The 20,668-nt window shown below is 49.3% G+C and overlaps 1 protein-coding gene across 11 annotated transcripts in view; it reads left to right on the forward strand.

The window, feature by feature from the left end:
• The window catches only part of EVA1C (eva-1 homolog C), an 80,011-nt gene that overhangs the window by 38,654 nt on the left and 20,689 nt on the right, over positions 1–20,668 (forward strand). For 9 of the 11 annotated variants that reach the window (XM_038581365.1, XM_038581362.1, XM_038581363.1 and 6 more), the window contains exons 3-4: positions 2,280–2,403; positions 10,969–11,121. In XM_038581365.1, coding sequence (XP_038437293.1) covers positions 2,280–2,403; positions 10,969–11,121 — 277 coding nt within the window. The remainder of the gene's footprint in view (positions 1–2,279; positions 2,404–10,968; positions 11,122–20,668) is intronic. The other 2 variants (XM_038581357.1, XM_038581366.1) reach the window with 2 other exon arrangements.

Here is a 20,668-nt window from a genome sequence, read left to right on the forward strand (position 1 = left end):
CACAGAGAAAGAGAGAGAGAGAGAGAGAGAGAGAGAGAGACACAGGCAGAGGGAGAAGCAGGCTCCATGCAGGGAGCCCGATGTGGGATTCCATCCCGGGTCTCCAGGATCACACCCTGGGCTGAAGGTGACGCCTAACCGCTGAACCACCCAGGGATCCCCAGAGCTAGTATTTCAATAGTGATTTTGGACTATTCTTGGCTCTTTGATTATTTTCGGCCACAGGAAATGTGGGTAAAGATAGATTTCCTAGGAAGACAACAGAATCATAGAATTGGCATGACTGCTGTGTGGCTCTCCCTAAGGCCCAGAGAGGAGATACAAAAACAATGTGATAGTATAAGGATTTTTCTATTTCTCACACCATCTATTGCTTCCATCCCAAGCATTGTAGTATCTGGGTGGTCGTGTGATTGGTAAAGATGGCAGCTGAGTAGCCAAAAGAACGTGTTCCAGTGAATTCCCTGGACGTGGGTTCCACATCCTGAGGAGAGGCCACAAGTTGCTTCTGGAGAAGAGCAGTTATTTTGCTTGTGTGCCCCGCCCTCCATCCCTTCCCCTTCAGATGCCCCCCAGCAGCCGTATCCCTGTTGGCCTGCCCCTGGTCCTTACCCCATCATCCTTGGCCACCCATCCCTGGTGCCCGGGCCGTCCCCTGCTCTCCTGGGTGCCAATAGGACAGGAGGGAGCGCCTGCCTTGCGAAACTATGAACTCCTGGCACCCTGGAGCTCCAAAGCGTGGGCACCACCCTCACCCTGCAACATGGGTGCCTGGCTCTGCCAGGCAGGCCCCAGGGAAGAGGATGTTTCCATAGCCAAGCTGACAAGTTAGCATTTGTGAACACAACTCCGATGTTGTTCAGAAGGTTTGTTTGCCAGAAACATCCCCGCGCACTGCTTTTTCATCCAGAGATCAAGAGATCCTTTATATTTTGTGTCTCTTTTGAATGGCATTTGGGAACCGTGGCAAGGTGCTCCCTCCTCCTCAGAGTCAAGTTGCCCGATGAGGGAGAGAATAGGGGCACCTTGGCTCATCTGGCCCGAGGTTAAGCGTCAACAGGAAGTCCCCCCTGTGCATTTTTCAGCTGTTATTACACAGTTTGGAGCCAGCTCTGCCTTGAGTCCCGCTCTGGGGTTGTAATACGTGGAGCCACTCAAGAGGCTGAGTCATTTCAGGAAGACCCTCGGCCATGAGGACGTGTACTGTCTTTGGGGGGTCCTCAGGGTTTCCCTGGGCTTCTTTCCTGACTTCATGCACGTCCATTGGGCCCTTGAGGGGATAACCTGGTAGGGCCAGCAGCCTTCATGGAGATGCTCCAGCAACTACTGTGAAAGCAGGGTGACTCGGGCTCTTGAATCTGCGCTAAATTCAGTCTAACAAGAATAAGTTAAATTCTTGGGAAATTTTCACTGGACGTGGTGTCCTGTTCACAGAAACTGAGTGTAAGGCTTCTGTGGTTGGCATGGGCAGGGCTTGTTCCATTTTGGAAGTAGAAGAGCAGCAGTGAGGCGCTAAGGCCCCCCCAGGACCCCGTGTAGGTAGGGGGCTCCGTGAGCTTCCCCAGAGCAGATCCCTTCACAACAGAGTGAACTGCCTGGAAAAAGTTGAGAGAAAGAGATATTTGAAGGAAAACTTTTAAGCCAAATGCTCAACAGTACAGCCTGAGTATTTCACAAAGAAGGGAACAAGTGGGTCCTGTGCCCTCGAGGTTGGCAAGAGCGGGAATTGGGTTTTTGATTTTTATCCGTTGGCCTTGGGTTGGGTCTCCAAGGTCTCCCCCAAATGCTGAGTTCTCTGTGGTCTGTGGCAGGCTGTTTCTGAGGATGGAAAGCTCCGGCTGTGAGTCCTGACCCCCCAGAGAGTTCTCTCTGCCCTCCCGGGAGGGACCTCCAAATCCCAGCTAGCCCATACCCTGAGCTTCTCGAATCTTGCTCATGTGTCCTGGAGCCCTCATGATGCGGTGGTACTTTTGCCAGAACCATCGGCAGCGCTTCCAGCTGAGGCAGATCAGAGGCCTGTCTTCTGAAGGGGGGTCTGGCACCATTGGGTCAGATTTCTTGTTCTGGGAAAGATCAGGAGACAGGAGCCGACCTGACCACGCAGGTATTATACGTGCTTTCGTCTTAGACACAGCTCACAGCAGCTCGAAGGTTCTTGGTATGGAGCCCGGGGCTGGCAGACAGGTGTCCTGCCTTCTCAGAGCGGCCCGGGTGTGGGATCCCCCAGACACTGCGCCTGTGGTTCTCAAGCCTATCCTTTCTCTACTCCCTCATTTTAGAAAGTGCTGGACGAATGCCAGAACCAGCGGGCCTGCCACCTCCTGGTCAATAGCCGTGTTTTTGGACCTGACCTTTGTCCAGGAAGCAGTAAATACCTCCTGGTCTCCTTTAAATGCCAGCCTAGTAAGTAACTTCCGAGGGGGACAGCGTCTTTGGGGTGTGGGTTCCCTGTTTCAGTCACACCCCTCATGGGAATTCTCTGCTAGTTGCTGTTTGCCCAACTTAGAAACGTGTTAATAGCGATGTCTTACCCGTTTTTAAAAAATAGCTTATGTGGGTTTGTGTGTACTTGCATGTGTATACACCCATATATCCGTGAATCCTTGCAAATCCCTGAATCTAAAAAATCCTTTGTAGGGGTTCCTGGGTGGCTCAGTCGGTTAAGAAGCGTCTGCCTTTGGTCCAGGTCATGATCTCAGGGTCCTGGGATCGAGCCCCCTGTCGTCAGGGTCCCTGCTCATGGGGAGTCTGCTTGTCCCTCTCCCTCTGCCTCTCCCCCACCCCACTTGTGCGCTCTCACACTCTCTCTCTCAAATAAATAAATAAAATATTTTTAAAAATCACAGTATTTTAAAAAACCAATCCTTCCTACCATGTAAAACCCAGTTGTATCCATGCTCAAGGTGTCAGGGGTGGCAAGAGGCTTGCAGTTGCTTTTCCCCCAAAGGAGGAGCCAGTCCTCCTTTTCGAGGACACCCACCCTCCGCTACAGGACTGCTTGTTCTCACCAGAGGGCCAGTCGCACAATTGCCACTGGAGCCCCTGCTTCCAGATCTTTATGAACTCGCCTCTTCCACTTTCACCTCCAGCAGGGGCTCTGGACACGCTGTCTCTTCCTGAGGAAAAAGAGAGCTGAAGGGTTTCTGCCTGGAGCAACCTCTCTATTCTGGTTCTTACGCTCTTCTCCGTGGCCTTGTGCCACCTGTAACACACATCGGTGTGTGGGTAACCCGTTGCAGGCCCAAAGGAGCTGCTTTTCGGCGAGCAGGTCACACTTACAAGCGGGGAGGGTCAGCCATGGGTAACTGCAGCATTCAAGGCTCCCAGCAATCCTTGAAAACTTATTGGGAAGAGAGCAATGTTGTGGCAACAATATTGAACCAAAGGATCATATGAAGGAATAATCATTTAAAAAAAAAATTCTGCATCGCCATCCCAACACATCACTTTTGCATTTTGCATTTTGTTCTCTGTTGGTTTCTGCCTCTGGAACTCAGCATCCCCCACAAGACGCTGGCAGCCTGGGTGCAAGGGGGTGGGTGAGGCTTTGGGTCACACGCGTGTAGTGGTCTCAAGTGCACACTTGCAGAGAAAGCATTGGAACCTTTCAGCAAATATCCAGCCTTCTGTCTTCAGCCCTTTCCCTACTGGGGCCTGGATACCTCAGAACTTCCCCTATGGCTTTTCCCCCATACAGTGTGTTCAAACACACATTCACACTCACATGCACACACACTATCAGGCTCATCAATGTACGCACGGTCGCTCACACATACAGGCTGTCACCTGCACGTGCTATTGCACGCATTTACACTGTCACATACATAACTCACACGTGCACATGATCGCAAACACCCACCAGCAGGCCCGGACTTTGCACACCCAGCCAAGCCCTCCCCGGGAATTCTTGTCAACTCGTGCCTCACTCAGGAAAATCCCTTCTACATCTCTGTGTTCTGGATCTCCCATCCTTCTCAAGGCTTAATCTCCAAAGGGGCCATCCTGGGGCACCTGAGCGACTCAGTGGTTGAGCATCTGCCTTTGGCTCAGGTCGTGATCCCGGAGCCCTAGGATCGAGTCCTGCATCAGGCTCCCTGTAGGGAGCCTGCTTCTCCCTCTGCCTGTGTCTCAGCATCTCTCTCTGTCTCTCATGAATAAATAAAAAATTTTTTAAAATGGGCACCCTCCTTCCACGGTGGAAAAGACAGTCCTTTTTCAAATTGGCCCTTGTTCAGAATGGTAAGGATTGGAGAATCCGGGTGGCAGGAATACTCCCATCTATTGTGATACTCTTGTCACATTTTCTCTGTGTTGGCAACTTTTCATACTAAAAAGTCGTGAAGGACCAGCCTCTAAAAGACGTAAAAAGGCCCTTGTGAAGTTGGGACCCCGAGTATAAGCCAGTGCCAAGCTACAGCTTTAGTCCTGCACCGAGCGATTAGGTCTGATGGTTTGCTAATTTCATTTCAGCAAAACACTTATTAAGCACCCACTGTGCACAGGCGCCAGGCCTGCTGTTGGGCATGAAGAGAACTCACGTTTTGCAGAAGGTTTTTGGATGGTGATTCCATCTGGGACGGCTCCCAACGTTCCTTCAGCCAGCGAGCCTTTACTGACCCCTTCATGTAGCTCTTTCCTTCTTGTCCTTTAGGTTCTAGCAAATATCACTTTTCTCTAGAAAGACCAGATGTGTCCAAAAAACATCTCAGGAGGAGCCCTGGTCTCTTGGTGCCATGCAAGTAGCTAAGGGGGAATGGACCCCGGCAGGGGTGCAGGGAAGGCTTTCCTGGCAGGTGATGATGGAGCAGGGGACTGCAACATAGGGTTGGGCACAGAAGGAGGCCTGTGGCTGGAGGAAGCAGGGGGCTCCGAGGGGTGGGTGGGCAGGCAAGCAGGAGCACGGGCCAGGGAGCTGGGGCAGGATCCCCAGGCCCTGATGGCCAAGGAAGGAGGTGGACTCTTTCTGTAAGGTGGCATTTACGCAGGGAGGGTGCACAGCTGGGGTTTTAAAGTCCCGTCTGGCTGCCTTGTGTGGAACAGATTAGAGGCAGAGCCCTCGTGTCTTGGTCTGCTGGAGCTATTATAACAAAATGCCATAAACTGGGAGGCTAATGATCAACAGAGGTTTATTTCTTGTAGTTCTGGAGGCTGGGAAGCTTGAGATGTAGGTACTGGCAGCTTTGGTGTCTGCCGAGGCCCCCCTTCCTCCCAGAAGACTATCTTTTTGCTATAACCACTTTGTCAGAAGGGACGAGGAATCTCTCCGGGGTCTCTTGCATTAAGGACACTAATCCCATGCATGGGGGCTCCACCCTCCGGACTTAAGCACCTCCCAAAGGCCCCACCCCCTAATAACATTGAGTTGGGCTTTAGGATCTCACCTTGAGCCTATGGGAAACCAGAGCACCCAGGGTGACATGAACATTGGTGACCTGAGGCCCTGCAGGCTGGGAGGTGGCCCCTGTCGCTGTGAGGTGAAGGAAGAAGGGAGGTGATTCCCACACCCTCCCTCCTCTTTCTCTGTAGCCCTCTTGCCCCAGAGGCTCTTCTCTGTCTCCTGTGCCAACCTGAGCGTGACACCGATTGTCAAAGACGCCCTTGGTGCACCCAGAGGTGCGGGGACCCAACCCTCATCACGAAAGCATCTCTCCCCAGCTCTGCCAGTGTGCGGTGAAACCTGCCACCGTGGGAGTATTTACACCAGGGAGCTGGGCAAACACCACCAGTCAGGGCTGGCTTGTCGGCTGCTGGGAGAGCTGTTTTACCAGCAAACCTCACTAGAAAGAACCTTCTTTTCTGGAATGGGCATCATGCTTCACCTCCTTAAATCGCATCCTTTAAGGGGATCTTGGTTCCAGAGATGCTTGGGATTTAGGCAGTTCTGGGTTCATACCCCTGTGTGCCATGCAGTGGCAGCGTGATCTCGGGGAGCGTCAGGAAACTTCCAGCGTTGGGTCCTTGACTCAACTGTAAAGTGAGGATGATGTACTGTCTGCATGGGGCTGTGGTAAAGAGTATAGAGTACAGCACAGCGTAGACTAACTAAAACTCCAGTGCTGTTTGTGAGATGCTTAGCACAGGACTTGGCATGCAGTGGCCCTCGGTGATCGTGGCCATCATTCTGGAAGGCAGATTAACATCATCCTTTCTGAAGGTGTGACTGACTGAAGGGCCCTGAGACATCAGATTTAGGGGAGGGGGGTTAGGATGAGGTTGGCCCCAGGTGCAGGCAATAGCAGGACACGAATTTTATTTTATTTTATTTTATTTTATTTTATTTTATTTTATGTTTTAAAGATTTTATTTATTTATTCACGAGAGGCACACAGAGAGAGGCAGAGACAAGGCAGAGGGAGAAGCAGGCTCCTTGCAGGAAGCCTGATCCAGGATTCGATCCCAAGACCCCAGGATCACAACCCCAACTGAGGGCAGATGTTCAATCATTGAGCCACCCAGGTGTCCCTGTAGCAAATTTTAAAAACATATTAAAAGTGACTAAATCTCTCTCTGTATGTTGACAATATGGCATGCATGGCTGTTGTAAATAACATCAGTAATCACAGGGCCTCTTGGGGCTGGTCACCCTCCCCACCCCGCGTCGAAGGACCCCCGCTGACATGCAGGTGTGTGCGTTATTAAGGAAGCCCCACATGGCCCTCTACTTGGCAGAAGTAGGAGGGGGACCTTGTTACTGTTGTCTTTGGAGAAGATTCCTGGCTGTCCCCCTTCCCCGGGCTCCTGTCACTCTTCCCATCCAAACCCACAGGGCTGTTGGCGACCCTTCTGGAAGGCTGCCTCCACCTTTCTTAATCTGAGACCACAGAGCACTCTTGCCCAGCGCTAAAACAAAGTCTCTCTCTCTATGAAAAGTAGCAATTTGTTAGTTGTCCTGTTGCTTTTAGGACCAGGAAGTGTCACTGTTAGGCGACAGTGAATTAGCACATTCCCAAGGAACCGAGGGACCCAACATCACACAGCGGTAACTCCCAGGCACTTAGTAATGTGACACTCACAGGCCCTTCCATTCCAGGAGATGATTTGCCCCATAATCTGGGGACAGGATCACAGGAGGCCTGACACACGGGTGTTGTGTTACTCTGGGTGAGTTGGGCAGGCATCGAGGCCTCCTTTAACGAATGGGCCTTAATACACCAGAGAGGTGGTGGCTAATAAATGCACTTCATGACAAGCCTTAAAAAGTCTCTCTTAATTTTAAAAAATTCTGATGAGGGACGTCTGCATGGCTCAGAGCTTGGGTGTCTGCCTTTGGCCCAGGGCATGATCTCGGGGTCCTGGGATGGAGTCCCACATCGGGCTCTCTGCAGGGAGCCTGCTTCTCCCTCTGCCTGTGTCTCTACCTCTCCCTGTGTGTTCCTCATGAATAAATAAATAAACTCTTTAAAAAAAATAAAAAATAAACAAAAAGTTCTGATGAAAGAAAGAAAGAAAAGAAAGAAAGAAAGAAAGAAAGAGAAAGAAAAGAAAAGAAAGAAAGAAAAGAAAGGAAAGAAAGATCCTATTAAAAAGGAAAGCTTCCAGTTTGCTGAGATAAGACTTGGTTTTCATCCTTTTTGGCGAGCTCTGCAACTGGAAGGCATTCTTAACATTTTTCAGCATTCTCCCAGTTGGAAGGGTCCTCGGGCTCTTTTGGTGTGTCTACCCATGCCCTCTGTCCTGCATCAAAGGCCATCGTTCATTCTGGACCTTTGAAGTAAGGCAGTATTTTGGTGTTGGTGGGATTTAGCGTTTACTCAGAAAAAAAAGCACTGAAAACCTCATACCAGCGCAGACGTGACTCACCAAAATCAAACCCTCCGATGTCAGGGTCAGACTTGGTGTTCTTTATGTTTAGAAAAAGAAAACAAAGTTTTTCTTGGCTTTAGGTTTAAACTGTTGTATTAAGATTCCAGTGACCGGGCAAAGGGCATTCTGAACATTGCTTAGTCACCACTTAAGTTTTCCCTCCTCTGTTTGTTCCTTGTGTCTTCGAAGACTCGGTCGAGCAGGGATTCTGTGAGCATCTGTAATCTGGTTCACATCTTTCATTAATCTCGAGTGTTCTCATCATCACGCATTAAGGAACAGAGCCAGGCTGATCAGCGCCAGAGCTGATGGTATCTTGAGATCCTGAAGGTTTCCTCACTGCTGCTTCTCTGTTCGGTGGAGAAAAGCACAGGAATTTACAAGTGGCAGAAAGGTGGAATTTATATTTGGAAATTATTTTCTTTCGTGTTTTAAGTTTGAGGCTTAAGCATCAAGGATTCCAGGACACGAAGTCCCACGACCACCCAACCGGATGACCGGATGACCGAGGGTTGCACTAGTGTTTACCACTCACACCTTCCTGTCAGTGGGGGGCTTTCAAATTGGCTTGATTACAATGCAGAGTAAGGATTTTACATTTTGGCCCCGGGGTACATAACACACCCACAACTGAAAAGGTTTTTTTTTTTTTTTTTAATTATAAAATAGTGTTCATCCTTTTTTTGCATGATGCACTTTGATGTTTTCTAAACTCTGTTTTTTTGAGTTGTGGGTCACAATTTACTAACTTGATTTCATGAAAAGAATAGAATAGAATAGGCCTCAAATCAGTTTGAAAAGCTTTAGCTTGAGATGTATGAGGGATCTGGGAATGGTCTTTGGGGGGGGTGATCATGGTGGTAGTGGTCATGGGGGATGGTCATAGGAGATGGTCATGGGAGGGGTGACCATGGGAAGTGGTCATGCGGAATGGTCATGGGAGGTGATCATGGAGGGAGTGGCCATGGGAGACGGTCAAGGGAGAGGTGACCACGGGAGGTGGTCATGCAGAATGGTCATGGAAGGTGATCATGAGAGACAGTCATGGGAGTGGTTATAGGGGTGGTTATGGGGAGTGGTCATGGGAGATGGTCATGGGGGGAGTGGCCATGGGAGGTGGTCACGGGAAATGGTCATGGGAGTTGGTCATGGGGATGGTCATGGGAGGTGATCTTGGGAGATGGTCATGGGGGTGGTTATGAGGGTAGTCATAGGGATGGTCATGGAGGATGGTCATGGGGGGTGGTCATAGGCAGTGGTCATGGGGATGATCAGGGCAGTGGTCATAGGAGATGGCCATGAGGGATGGTCATGAGGGGTGATTCATGGGGGATGGTCATAGGAAGGGTGGTCATGGGAGGGGTAGTCATGGGGGAATGGTTATGAGGGGTTAGTTTTCCTTCTTCTTGACACATTCTTCCTCCCTATCCCTGGCTTTCCATGATAGCCTGAGTAGCTCCTGTAATTTAGCTCCTGTTGGCTTATTCGGCTGAAAAATCTTCCCATTTGCTCTGTAGCTGCAACATGGCTTGAACCTTGTTCTCACCATCATCATCACAACCACCTCTTCTTACATCAATACAGAGTTGGACATTTTATAAAGCATTTTTATATTTATTCTTCAACTTGACCTATTTCAAAGTAGAAAAATCTAGTACGGGGGTGATATAGTGATTTTTTTCCTTTCTAAAATATTGGGGAGGTGGGTAGAAGGGAACTATACATACAAATAAATGACCATAGTCTCCTTTGTGTTTTGCTTTGCGTTGCTTTTGCAAAGTTTAAGGTAAGTGGCAGGCTAGGGAAAGGTATCTGTAACACATAATAGATGAAAGTTGGCATCCAGAATATATGAATCACTCCCACAGTGTCTAAAAATCCAAAACACAACATGCCAAGGATCTGAAGAGGTGATAAAATTCATTGATACATTTAAAGATCTTAGAAAGGGGCTTAATCCAGAAGACAAGCTCAAAAAATATTAACTTTTATTATTTTTGAAATATCTTTATTGAGGTATAATTTGCATAGCATAAATGTCACCCATTGCAAGTGTGCCATTCATTGATTTTCAGTAAATCGCTGAGTTGTGCCATCACCACCACTGTCCAGCTATAGAACATTTCCATCATCTCAAAAGTGTCCTGTGTCCATTTCTTATCATTTTCCTTGGTTCCCAAACCTCAACCCCAACGGAACCACTAACCTACGTTCTGTCTGTATAACTTTGCCTTTTCTGGAGCTCTCAACAAAATAGGATCATACAATATGTGATCCTTTGTGTCTGGAGTGTTAACTATTATTACTTTTGGAATCAAATCATTCTGAAACATCTTTATTAATTTAATGTTTTTCCAGTACATTCTTAAAAAAAAAAATCAACCCAATCAACTATATTGTTCTGAGCAGCGCATTTACAACATCAACGCTGTGTGACGCTGCAAAGGGAAATGTTACGGTGGTATGCAGATTAAACAAACACAAATCTTTTCCTAAATTCTTTGGAAACAATCTGTGACCTGGTGTGGGTTGTTGTAAGGTAGCACGTGGTGGCAGCCTGAGCATCGGTTGCTCTTGGATCACCAGACTAGGGGCAGGCTCTTCATACTTTTCTAAAGAGGGCCTCCTCACAAGACACATACTCTGCTTTTTTCCCTTTTCCTAGCCAAGGAAATAATTTGCTTTTATGTTTTCTTTTTAAATATATAAATGGGGGTGTTAGAACATTAGGAAGTCTGGCAGTGAGGCTTATTAATCGGGCTGTCTCCAGAAATTTAATCTGCAGGCAGATAATTCCTGGTCTTTAACTATGTGGGTCCAAGCCAACGTTTGAGGAAAGGCTTCCTTCAATTAAGGAATCTCTCTCTCTCTCTCAACATCCTTTATGGCCAGGCCCATCCCCAAATCCAGTCCAGCGAGCCCTGCCTTCTGTACTTGGTCCCTGGCCCCTGTTTCCTCTCTGTGCACCTGCTGTCATTCCCGCCCTCTTCCTGAAGGGGGCGCTTTTTATTCCAGGGTCAGACCCCATGGGGATGGAGGGTTGGTTCCCACTGTCCTTCTCAGGGTGCAGCCCCAGAGGGGGATGAGTGGCCAGGGCTTGGGCAGGGCTCCCCGATTCCTTCTGAGAGGAGCTGATGGTGCCGCTGATTTTTGTTTCTGCTTCAGATGAATTAAAAAACAAAACCGTGTGTGAAGACCAAGAGCTGAAACTGCACTGCCACCCTTCAAAGTTTCTCAACATCTACTCTGCGAGCTATGGCAGGAGGACCCAGGAGAGGGACATCTGCTCCTCGGAAGGGGAGCGGCTCCCCCCCTTTGGTATGTGTTTTTGTGTGGCTACCATTAGGTGCCGAGGGGATAGGGCCCTGGCTCCCCATCTAGGGGTCAGGACCTGGAGGAGAGGGAGGTTCGAGGGCAGGGAGGAACCACCCTCAGGGTCCTGCCTCCTTCTGCCCCACATTCCTTTTTTTTAGATTATTTTTTTAAATTTTTATTTATTTATGATAGTCACACAGAGAAAGAGAGAGAGAGGCAGAGACACAGGCAGAGGGAGAAGCAGGCTCCATGCACCGGGAGCCCGATGTGGGATTCGATTCCGGGTCTCCAGGATCGCGCCCTGGGCCAAAGGCAGGCGCTAAACCGCTGCGCCACCCAGGGATCCCTGCCCCACATTCCTAAATCTGTCCACTGTTTAGTCATTTCACACCAAATAGTTATTGAGCACCGACTGTATGCAGGGCCCTGTTCTAGGTGTGAGGGAGTCTCAGGGACTAACAACACATGGTCTACATGGAACTGATCTTCCAGCAATGGACAAAGAGGTTGTGAGAGAATGAACAAACAGAAGGAGCCCGCGTGTCGTATTTCAGGTCCACATATGTACTAAGTGGAAAAGCCCACAGCGGAAGGGACGTTGGGGAGGCTGGGGTGTGCTGCAGAGAGGCATGGTCTTCCGGGGTCTCCGGGATGCTGAGCAGAGACTCGAAGGAGGACACCTACAGATACCTGGGGCGGCGTCCAGGTAGAGAGAAGAGCCTGGACCATCCCCGGTTGTTTAGTGTGCAGCGGAGCTCAGTGGGTCGTTCTTCGCAGCGATCTGCCGTCTGGCGCTGAGAGGTGATGGCCAGGATGTAGGGCCGGAAGCTCCCCCCATCGGAGTCACCCGATGTTATGATTAGTCAGGGCTCTCCAGAGCAACCGAACCCACAGGAGATGCGTATATGTATTTGGGGAAGAGAGACTGATGGTAAGGAATCGGCTCACACGGCGGTGGAGCCTGGCAAATCTGAAAGCTTGGGGCAGGTTGACAGTCTGGGAACTCAGGTAAGAGCTGGTGTTCAATCTTGAGTCTATGTCCTGTGGGGGTACCGGGCTGCAAACGGGCAGATTTTCTGGGTTGCAGCCTGGAGGAAAATTTCTGTATTCGGAAGACCTGGCCTTTTTTTTTTTTTTTTTTTTTTTGACTCCAGCAAACTTTATTTTTGGCCCCAGGTCAGGGCTCCCAAAAGGCTTCCTAGCCAGTCATTTCAGAGTCTTCTACAGTCATTACCAAGTGGGCTTCCTCAGGAGGCCTTGCCATCCCCAACTCTTGACTTCTCCTGGTGCCACCCTCTCCTGTCACCTGGGCTCCAGTCTCCATCCAATGGCCCCAGGAATTCAAAGCATAGCTACCAGTTTGAAGGTGCCCTCAGGCTTCACAGGAACCACGTGGACAAAAGTCTTATAGAGCACAGCACCCTTGGGCAGCCTGGTAACCAGCTCCACAGCCTCTGTGTTGCTGGGACTGGGCACATAGACCTCCTTAGTGTGGCGACCACTCCCTCCTCCAGGGCATACAGGTGCTTCTTCTTCCCAAGGCCCACATGGGCTCCTGGGCGCCAACGGAAGTGGCATTGAGTTGCAAGGATGCTGCCAGCATCAACGTAGTGACCCTCCATTTTCCTGAGGCCAAAGCGTTTGCCTGGTGACTTTCCTCCCAGGTTTTTGGAGCTGCCACCTGTCTTCTTGGATGCATACCTGACGGCAAGAGACACAGCCTAAGGGGGGCTCAGCAGGGCAAGATGGAAGCCCCTTGCTATGTGACAAGCACAGGGCTGGCAGTCCTTGCTTTCAGGCCTGCAGACACAGCCAGTTAATCAGGGATACGCCGGAGTCTTCAGAGAAGCCTTGTGAGACTCTGGAGTCTACAAGTTGAGTTCCCTGAAATCAGGTTTCTGAAGTTTTAATGAGCAAAGGGAGTAGCAGCCGCCCGCATCCTCAGCGGGCCTGACTTTGCCCTTCAGTCCTTCAACTGATTGGTTGAGGCCCACCCACACCTGGAAGGGTAATCTGCTTTACTCAGAGGCCCCTTTAAATGTTAAATGTTAGTCCCGTCCTTAAAATATCTACACAACCACATCTAGACTGGTGTTTGACCAAATGACGGGACACCCTGGCCTAGCTGAGTTGAGATGTAAAATTAACCATCACGTACCCCAGTCTGCGGTGGGAAAGCGGGCCTGACCTGTATCCTCCGTATTACCAGAGGGAACAGTCAGTCCCCACGGGGAGACAGCCCAGAGAGCTGCACTGTATTCATCAGAATCTAAAACGAGCTCCGAGCGTATTAAATTGCTACCGTCACATGTGGAATTGAACATTCATTTTTAAGAAGAGATTCATACAAAACCAGTATCCTGGATCTGAAAAAATAAAAGACTGTAAAGTCACTGACCACACAGGCAAATTCTTGGGCAAGACTAGAGAGAGAACAAAAAGCTGTTCCCAAGGAATGCGTGCCACCAAGGCCCCTGGCCTGGTGTTCCGGGAAGGAAGGCCCCTCGGTGGTGGATGGTGGAGGGTCATTTGAAGGGTGGCTCTGGTGGCCCTGGTGGCCCAGAAAGACAGGCGGAGTGAAGTGCTGGGGGAGCTCTGGGGGAGAGGACTCCCATTTAACAGGCTTGGGTGCCAGACGGGGCAGAGAGGTCTTGGTGGGGGCTTCCCATGGTGTGTCACGGCACCACCCTCTGCCCCACGCCCCCGTGAGTGACCTGGGGGTTCCTGACACTCCAGTCTCCCTCTCATGTAACACCTGCATGTGTTCCGAACATCTCCCTCCCCTCTTCCTTCGGTCCAACTACCGCATTGGCCCAGGGGACCATTGCCAGGTCATTGCGGTCTCCCTCCTCCCCAGCTTGCCGTCCCCACCCCCTACCCCAGGGTGGCCAGAGGCATTCTCAAGGGCCAGAGTGATCGCTGTTCTTCTGAACATCCTGTAGTGACTCCCATATGGTCTCGTCCCCTTGGCTGCATAAGGGGCCCTTGGTGACGTGAGCTATTTCTGCAAAAAGGGACCCTCCTTCTTAATATTGGGGTGGGGCACCCCATGTCTCAGGCTTGCTACTTCGAACTTAGCCCCAGGTGTTTGGGGAGGCAGCACTAAGTCACATCTGCTTCCGCTGTTGCTTTGGGCAGAAGAAGTCGGTCAGCCAAGCGGGCAGATCCGCACACAGGGTGAGTGATTTACGTGCCCTGGGTCGCTGCCTTTGGTTCCTGGGAAGTTGGATGGGAGTTGGGTTTAAAGGGAAACGCAATCAGCCAAAGAAAATGTTAGCAGACATCATGGCTAGAGGACAGGTTGCCATAGAGACCTCGAGGAATCCTTAGGTCAGCCAGCTGTGCTCGTGCCATGAATAGCCCTAGTGGGCGCGGGGAAGGTCTGTGAATGGGAGACCGTGCCCCTTGCTTAGCGTGACACTTGGAAAGTGTCAGCCCTGGCAAAGTCACAGGGCAAAAGGAGGTTTCCTCGTCCTGGCCCCCCGGCCCCTCCCTTCCCTCACGGTCAAGGGCTTCTGTCCCTCGCCCCATTGGCTACACTTGAGGTTGGCTGCTGGCTGCATTCAGGACCCGCTGCCAAACCCTGGAGAGCGCCCGGCCCTGTGCTCTACACCCGGAGAGAGGCTCACAGGGAAAAGGAGAGGCCCTGGGGAGGCCAAGGATCCTCCCTTAGTCCCTTCTCCGCTTGGCAGCCGGAGAGATATTGATAAAATAAATCTGATCACAACGCCCACCCCCCACCCCTTAAAGCCCTGCGCTTTGCCCACTGTAATTAGAATAAATCCAATCTCCCAGGCCTCCAAACTGTGGGGCACTGCACACTCATTCATAGCCTGGAGCCTTTGCACAAGCTCTTCCTCTGGCCTGGAATGTTTTCGCCCCATCAGGCCGGAACCAAGTCGGATGTCCTTCTCAGCCAGGTCTCCTGGGGCTCCCTGCCCGGCCAGGCACCTCGTCTCTGCAGTCTCAGGCGGGCCTCCTCCCCTTGTGTCTTCATGACGTGGAAACCATCATTCCGTGTCTGTGGTCTGTTCCCCCAGGGGAAGGTAAGCCTTGTCTGCTGCCCGCAGGATTCCCAGCAGCTGGAGCAGGGCCTGGCCCAGAGTAGGGCCTGGATGAATCAGAGCCCCTCCTGAGGGAGGCGCCCCCATGGGCTCCTGCAGGTGGATGGTTGCCAGCCCAGAATGCGGGCTCGGTGTCGTCACAGCCTCCAACCCCTCATGAGATGCTGGAAATCCGGATTTTTTTTTTTTTCTTAATGTGAAATGTTCCAACTTTTTAAAACAGTGCATGAGCCAAACCAAACATGCCTACAGGCCACATCCGGTCCACAGGCTGCCAGTGTGATCTCTGCTCTAAGAACTCAGCAACATCGCTTTGAAGAAGGGGGAAAGGCTGTTTATTCTCCATCCTGGGACCTGACATGAATTTGGTAGGATGACTGTCTGGGGCCGGGTGGTCAGGCCTCACTGTGGCGTCTGGAAGGTGATGTGTGTACGGTTCGTCTGGTGGATGAGCTGCAGTCTGGTGGAAGCCCATATGCTCCAGCCCTGGTGCCTCCCTGGGAACACGCGTGGTGGGGGCCACCCAGGCCCCAGTGAGGCCAGGAAGCTCCGCTGAGCGTGGCTTTAGCACTGAAAAAATCCTGAGGGAGGGCATACCCAGTTCTTTCTGAGAGATGACGAGTAGGATCACCGTGACCGTCCAGAACCAGCACCATAAATACATTTAAGGGAAATAGGAAACCAGTGCAGCCATGGATGTTACCCATCAAGTGAGAAGCTCTTTCCTTTTTCAGGGTCTCCTCCAAGTCCTGGTGTGTGAGCTTAGAACAGTTTTTACCTAATGGTGATTCTGAAACAGATATGTTTGATTCTGGTTTGAAATTTCACTTTATATCCAGGGGGTCTTCCAGGTCGCCAGCAAAATCCTCACAATGCCAGTCATTTCTTCACGTCTTGTGACAGGGCTATCGTATAGTATTTAATTTACCGTTCCCTGGTGGCTGGGGCGGGGGGGTTGTCTTACTGATTCTGACTTTCAAATATTCTAAGTGATGTGTATTATGCTTGTAGCTTTTTCTTTCCTCTGGATTGTTTCCTTGGGATAAATTCCCAGAAGTTTTATACTGAAAGAGGGCGTGGGCATGTTTACAATTCTTTATATGTATCCCCAGAGTTCTTTCCAAAAACTTTTTGTACCAATTTATATGCATAAACAGCGATGTAAGCCTTTGGGTTTCCTTGCAACTCTGGCAGACGTATGTGTGATTTTTCTTAGGATCTAATTTAACAGATATAAGATGATCCTCTTATTTGCCTTCCTTTGAATATTAATGACTATGAACATTTCCCATGCTTTTGTGGTTCTTGTATTTGCACTCTCGCCCACCATCCCTCTAGCCTTTCCCCCCCCCCTTTTTTTTTACCCCTGGTGGGACCCTTATTTTTTTCCCCCAAGTATTTTTAGATGATGAGTAGAGCTGTTAATCCTTGACGTGCTTTTCCTGCCACCAGTCTCCCTCTCGAGAGAGATATCTAGCATATCAGTGCCCATTCACTTTGAAGGTGGAAAGTTCTACTCTGAGATGTACTTGGCATCAAGGTGCAAAGGTTAGAGAGGCGCTTCTCTTCAAGGCCTTAGACTTTTGCTAACACTTCCAACTGATGCCCAAAGTTCAGTTCCAAAGCCACATCCGCATTTTGAGGAATTCTTTGTATCTCAGAAACTCATTTTTTTTTTAAGATTTTATTTTTTGAGAGAGAGAAAGAGCACAAGCAGGGGGGAAGGGCAGAGGGAGGAGAAGCAGGTTCCTCACTGAGCAGAGAGCCTGATGTGAGGGCTCAATCCCAGGACCCTGGAATCATGCCCTGAGCCAAAGGCAGACGCTCAACCGACTGAGCCACCCAGACGCCCCAAAGAGAAGATCTTTAAAGAGATGTTTAAGGGGCACCTGGGTGGCTCAGCAGTTGAGCATCTGCCTTCGGCTCAGGGTGTGATCCCGGGGTCCTCGGATCGAGTCCCACATCGGGCTCCCTGCATGGAGCCTGCTTCTCCCTCTGCCTGTGTCTCTGCCTCTCTCTGTGTCTCTCATGAATAAATAAATAAAATCTTTAAAATTATAAATAAATAAATAAATAAATAAATAAATAAATAAATAAAATAAATGTTAAAGTTAGATTAAGGTCACATGGGTGCTAATCCAATATAACTTGTGTGCCTGTAAGAAGAGGGAGTTAGGACACAGACACACACAGAGGAAGACCGTGCATGGACACAGGGAGAGGATGGCCATCCCCAAGCCAAGGAGAGAGGCCTCAGAAGGAACCAAGTCTGCTGACATCTGGGACTTCCAGCCTCCAGAACGGAAATACATTTCTGTTGGTTACGCTCCCAGCAGGTGGTACTTGTTACAGCAGCCCTAGCCGACTGAGACTTCGATATAACACTAAACTATGAAAAAAAAAGCTGAGACGCGCAAGAGTGATGACTAAGCCAGCTGTGAGACCAGCTGCACAAGGTGGCATCTCGCCGGCACACGAGTTCCAACACAGCTACATGTGGTGTCTTACCTTGAGGTTGATGAGCCTTCAAAGATGCACCTGAAAGATCTTCCAGCAAGTCAGATCCATCAGACCCTATGTCTTGTCGAGGGGAAGAGAAGGGAAGGTGTGACAGTGAGTGATTATTGTTGGCCCCAAGTGAACACCAGGGCAATTGCAAGTTCACAGAGAAAGGAGTGAGCCTTCCCACAGACCTGGGCATGAACTTTGGGAAGGCCCCTGGCCGGGCGTCCACTGTGATATGTCATTTCCTGCTGCAGTTACATTTTCTGGGTGGGCTCCAGAGATCCTGCTGTTTCCTTAGTAAGAGAACTAGAAAACCACCCAGTGGGCCTCAAGGTCTGGGCGAAGGCCATCCCAAGGCCAAGTGTGGGCAGGCCTCGACTTCCCAGCCAAAGAGTAAAGTGCTAGGGGTCCCCACTGCCAAGAGCAGCCTAATTATCAAAATAAACACACGTTGTGAGGATTAATTAGCTTCAGTTTCAGTGTTAAACAATAGCTAAAAAAAATAAAAATGAAATGGTTGAGTATCATGTTATCAGATGTATTGGGTGTGGAGGATGGTTTGCCAGGAAGAGAGGGTGCACACAAAATCAGCCTCAGAGGGAGATAATGGCTTGGAAATAAATCCTGCAAACAGTTCGGAGCTCAGTGTCAACAAGGATATGGTCGGTCAGACCTGAGTCAGACCTGAATTACCTTGGGCCCCTTCCTGAAAACACACTGTGGGTTTCACTCTTACCAAGATAAACTCTTTTGCTCCCAGGATAATTTAAGAGCGAGAAGCCCACCTCTGTAAATCACGCTCGTCACAACCTCTTGGGTCAAACAGGGTTGTGGTCATATAAATGAGATGGATTTCTTTTTCCTTCCTGCATTAGTCTTAAAGAATATGGTCAGGCACACGTCCTAAGAAAATATAAGGTTCCCCAGAGCACTCGTACAATTCTGGCAGGAGTGTGAATCAGGAGAACTCTTCTGGATAACACTTTGGTGGTGTGTATCAAAAGCCTTAATATTTTGGGACGCCTGGGTGGCTCTGTGGTTGAGCATCTGCCTTCAGCCCAGGGTGTGATCTCAGGGTCCTGGGATTGAGTCCCGCATTGGGCTCCCCGCAGGGAGCCTGCTTCTCCCTCAGTCTATGTCTCTGCCTCTCTGTGTGTCTCTCATGAATAAATAAATAAATAAAAATATTTTTTTAAAAATCCTTAATATTTTGAATAGCCTTTGACAAAGCAATCTACTTCCAAGAATTCCTATGGAAACTCTCATGCTTGTTGTATAGATATTTAGCTCTTGGCATGTTCCACATAGAACTTTTTTTTTTTAATCTATCTATCTATCTACCTATTTATCTATTTGAGAGTAGGAAAGAATGCAACGTGGAGGGGGAGGGGCAGAGAGAGAGTGAGAGAGAATCTCCAGCAAACTCCCCGCTGAGCATGGGCTTAATCCCAGGACCCTGAGATCAGGACCTGAGCTGAAATCAAGAGTCCGATGCTTAACTGGCTGAGCCACTCAGGTGCCCCCCAACATAGAACTGCTTCTAATGTTTAAAACCAGAAATCCCCTGAATGATGATTGCATTGGGTATTGTAAATAGAGCTGGTGCATCCATAAAATGGAGAATTACGCAAGTCTTTAAAATGATATTCATGTTAAAATTTGCACAGCTATGTTAAATGGGAAAAAAGTAGCATACGAAATATGTGTATGACACCATTGAGGGGGAAGGGCATTCACACAGGGAAAAGTGGCTAGAAGGAGGTTCCTTAAAGGTTAATCATTTTGAGGTGGGGTTTTTTTCCCCCGAATTTACTGGAAATTTTTATTTTTCTAGCTGTGGCTTATCTGTGCTTTTCAAGTTTTCAACTCTAAATGCGTATTTCCTTTGTAACAGAATAAACGCTAGTTACATCAGGCTTCTAAGAATAATTTCGTAATTCAGATGGCTACTTCTTCCCAATGCAGAAATCGTACATCCCATTCTCAGATCTTGACTGTGAATTCTGAAGGAGTTGGGAAAAGGATTTGTGAGCCTATAGACTCTTGGGAGTGGAACTGCTGAGTCTGCGGATGTGAAATGTGCCGATTTAAAAGATGCCCATGCGTGTTCCAGGGTTGGTTTATACTCCCACCAGCCAAGTTCAAGGGTTTCCATTGATCCGTATCTTCTTCAACACTTGGGATTGTCAGTCTTTTAAGTTTTGCTGATCTAGAAAGTGCAAAATAATATTTTATTGTGGTCTTAATTTGTATTTCCCTCATTTGTGTATTATAGAAACAATTATATGTAACTTATTATAATAGGTATATTACATTTATGATAAATAGCCTATGCCGCAGAGTCATTGGAAACACCACATCAGTTGACGTACAAGTGCCAGCAACGGCTGTCATAACGTTGTTAGGTGTTGTTATAAGTGAACCGACCTTTTTAAGGTCTCTCAAATTCTCTCCTCTGTGCTCTGCTCTTCAAGCTTTTAATTCCTTCCAGTGTGTATTATTTTTTAAAAGATTTTACTCATTCATTCATTCATTCATTCATTCTTCATTCATTTAGAGAGAGTGGGGGAGGGGCAGAGGAAGAGAGAGAGCATCTCCAGCAGACTCCCCGTTGAGTGCGGAGCCCCAACAAGGCTCAGTCCACGACCCTGAGATGGTGACCTGAGCCAAAACCAAGAGTCAGGTGCTCAACCCGTGGAGCCGCCCAGGCGCCCCGCCTAGTGTGTATTATTAAAATTTCCTCCAAATGGAGTTTGGTTCTCTTTCTCTCCCAGGGCCTCCCATGCACTGTCCCTAAAGGTCAGTGGCACCAGCCATTCCTTTGGGCCCCACGTCATTTGCAGAATAGAATCTGTCTTTGGCTGAGCATGCAGAGGCAAACTCAGGCTCTCTCCAGGTGCCTTTTCCCCCTCGTTCTCTGTGGCTTCCCCGTCTGCACCCACTGTTCCAGCTCACGGTCGACCCCCTAGACTCCGCTTAAG

The sequence above is a fragment of the Canis lupus genome, chromosome 31 (genome assembly GCF_011100685.1).
Source record: "Canis lupus familiaris isolate Mischka breed German Shepherd chromosome 31, alternate assembly UU_Cfam_GSD_1.0, whole genome shotgun sequence".
Taxonomy (NCBI): Eukaryota; Metazoa; Chordata; class Mammalia; order Carnivora; family Canidae; genus Canis; species Canis lupus.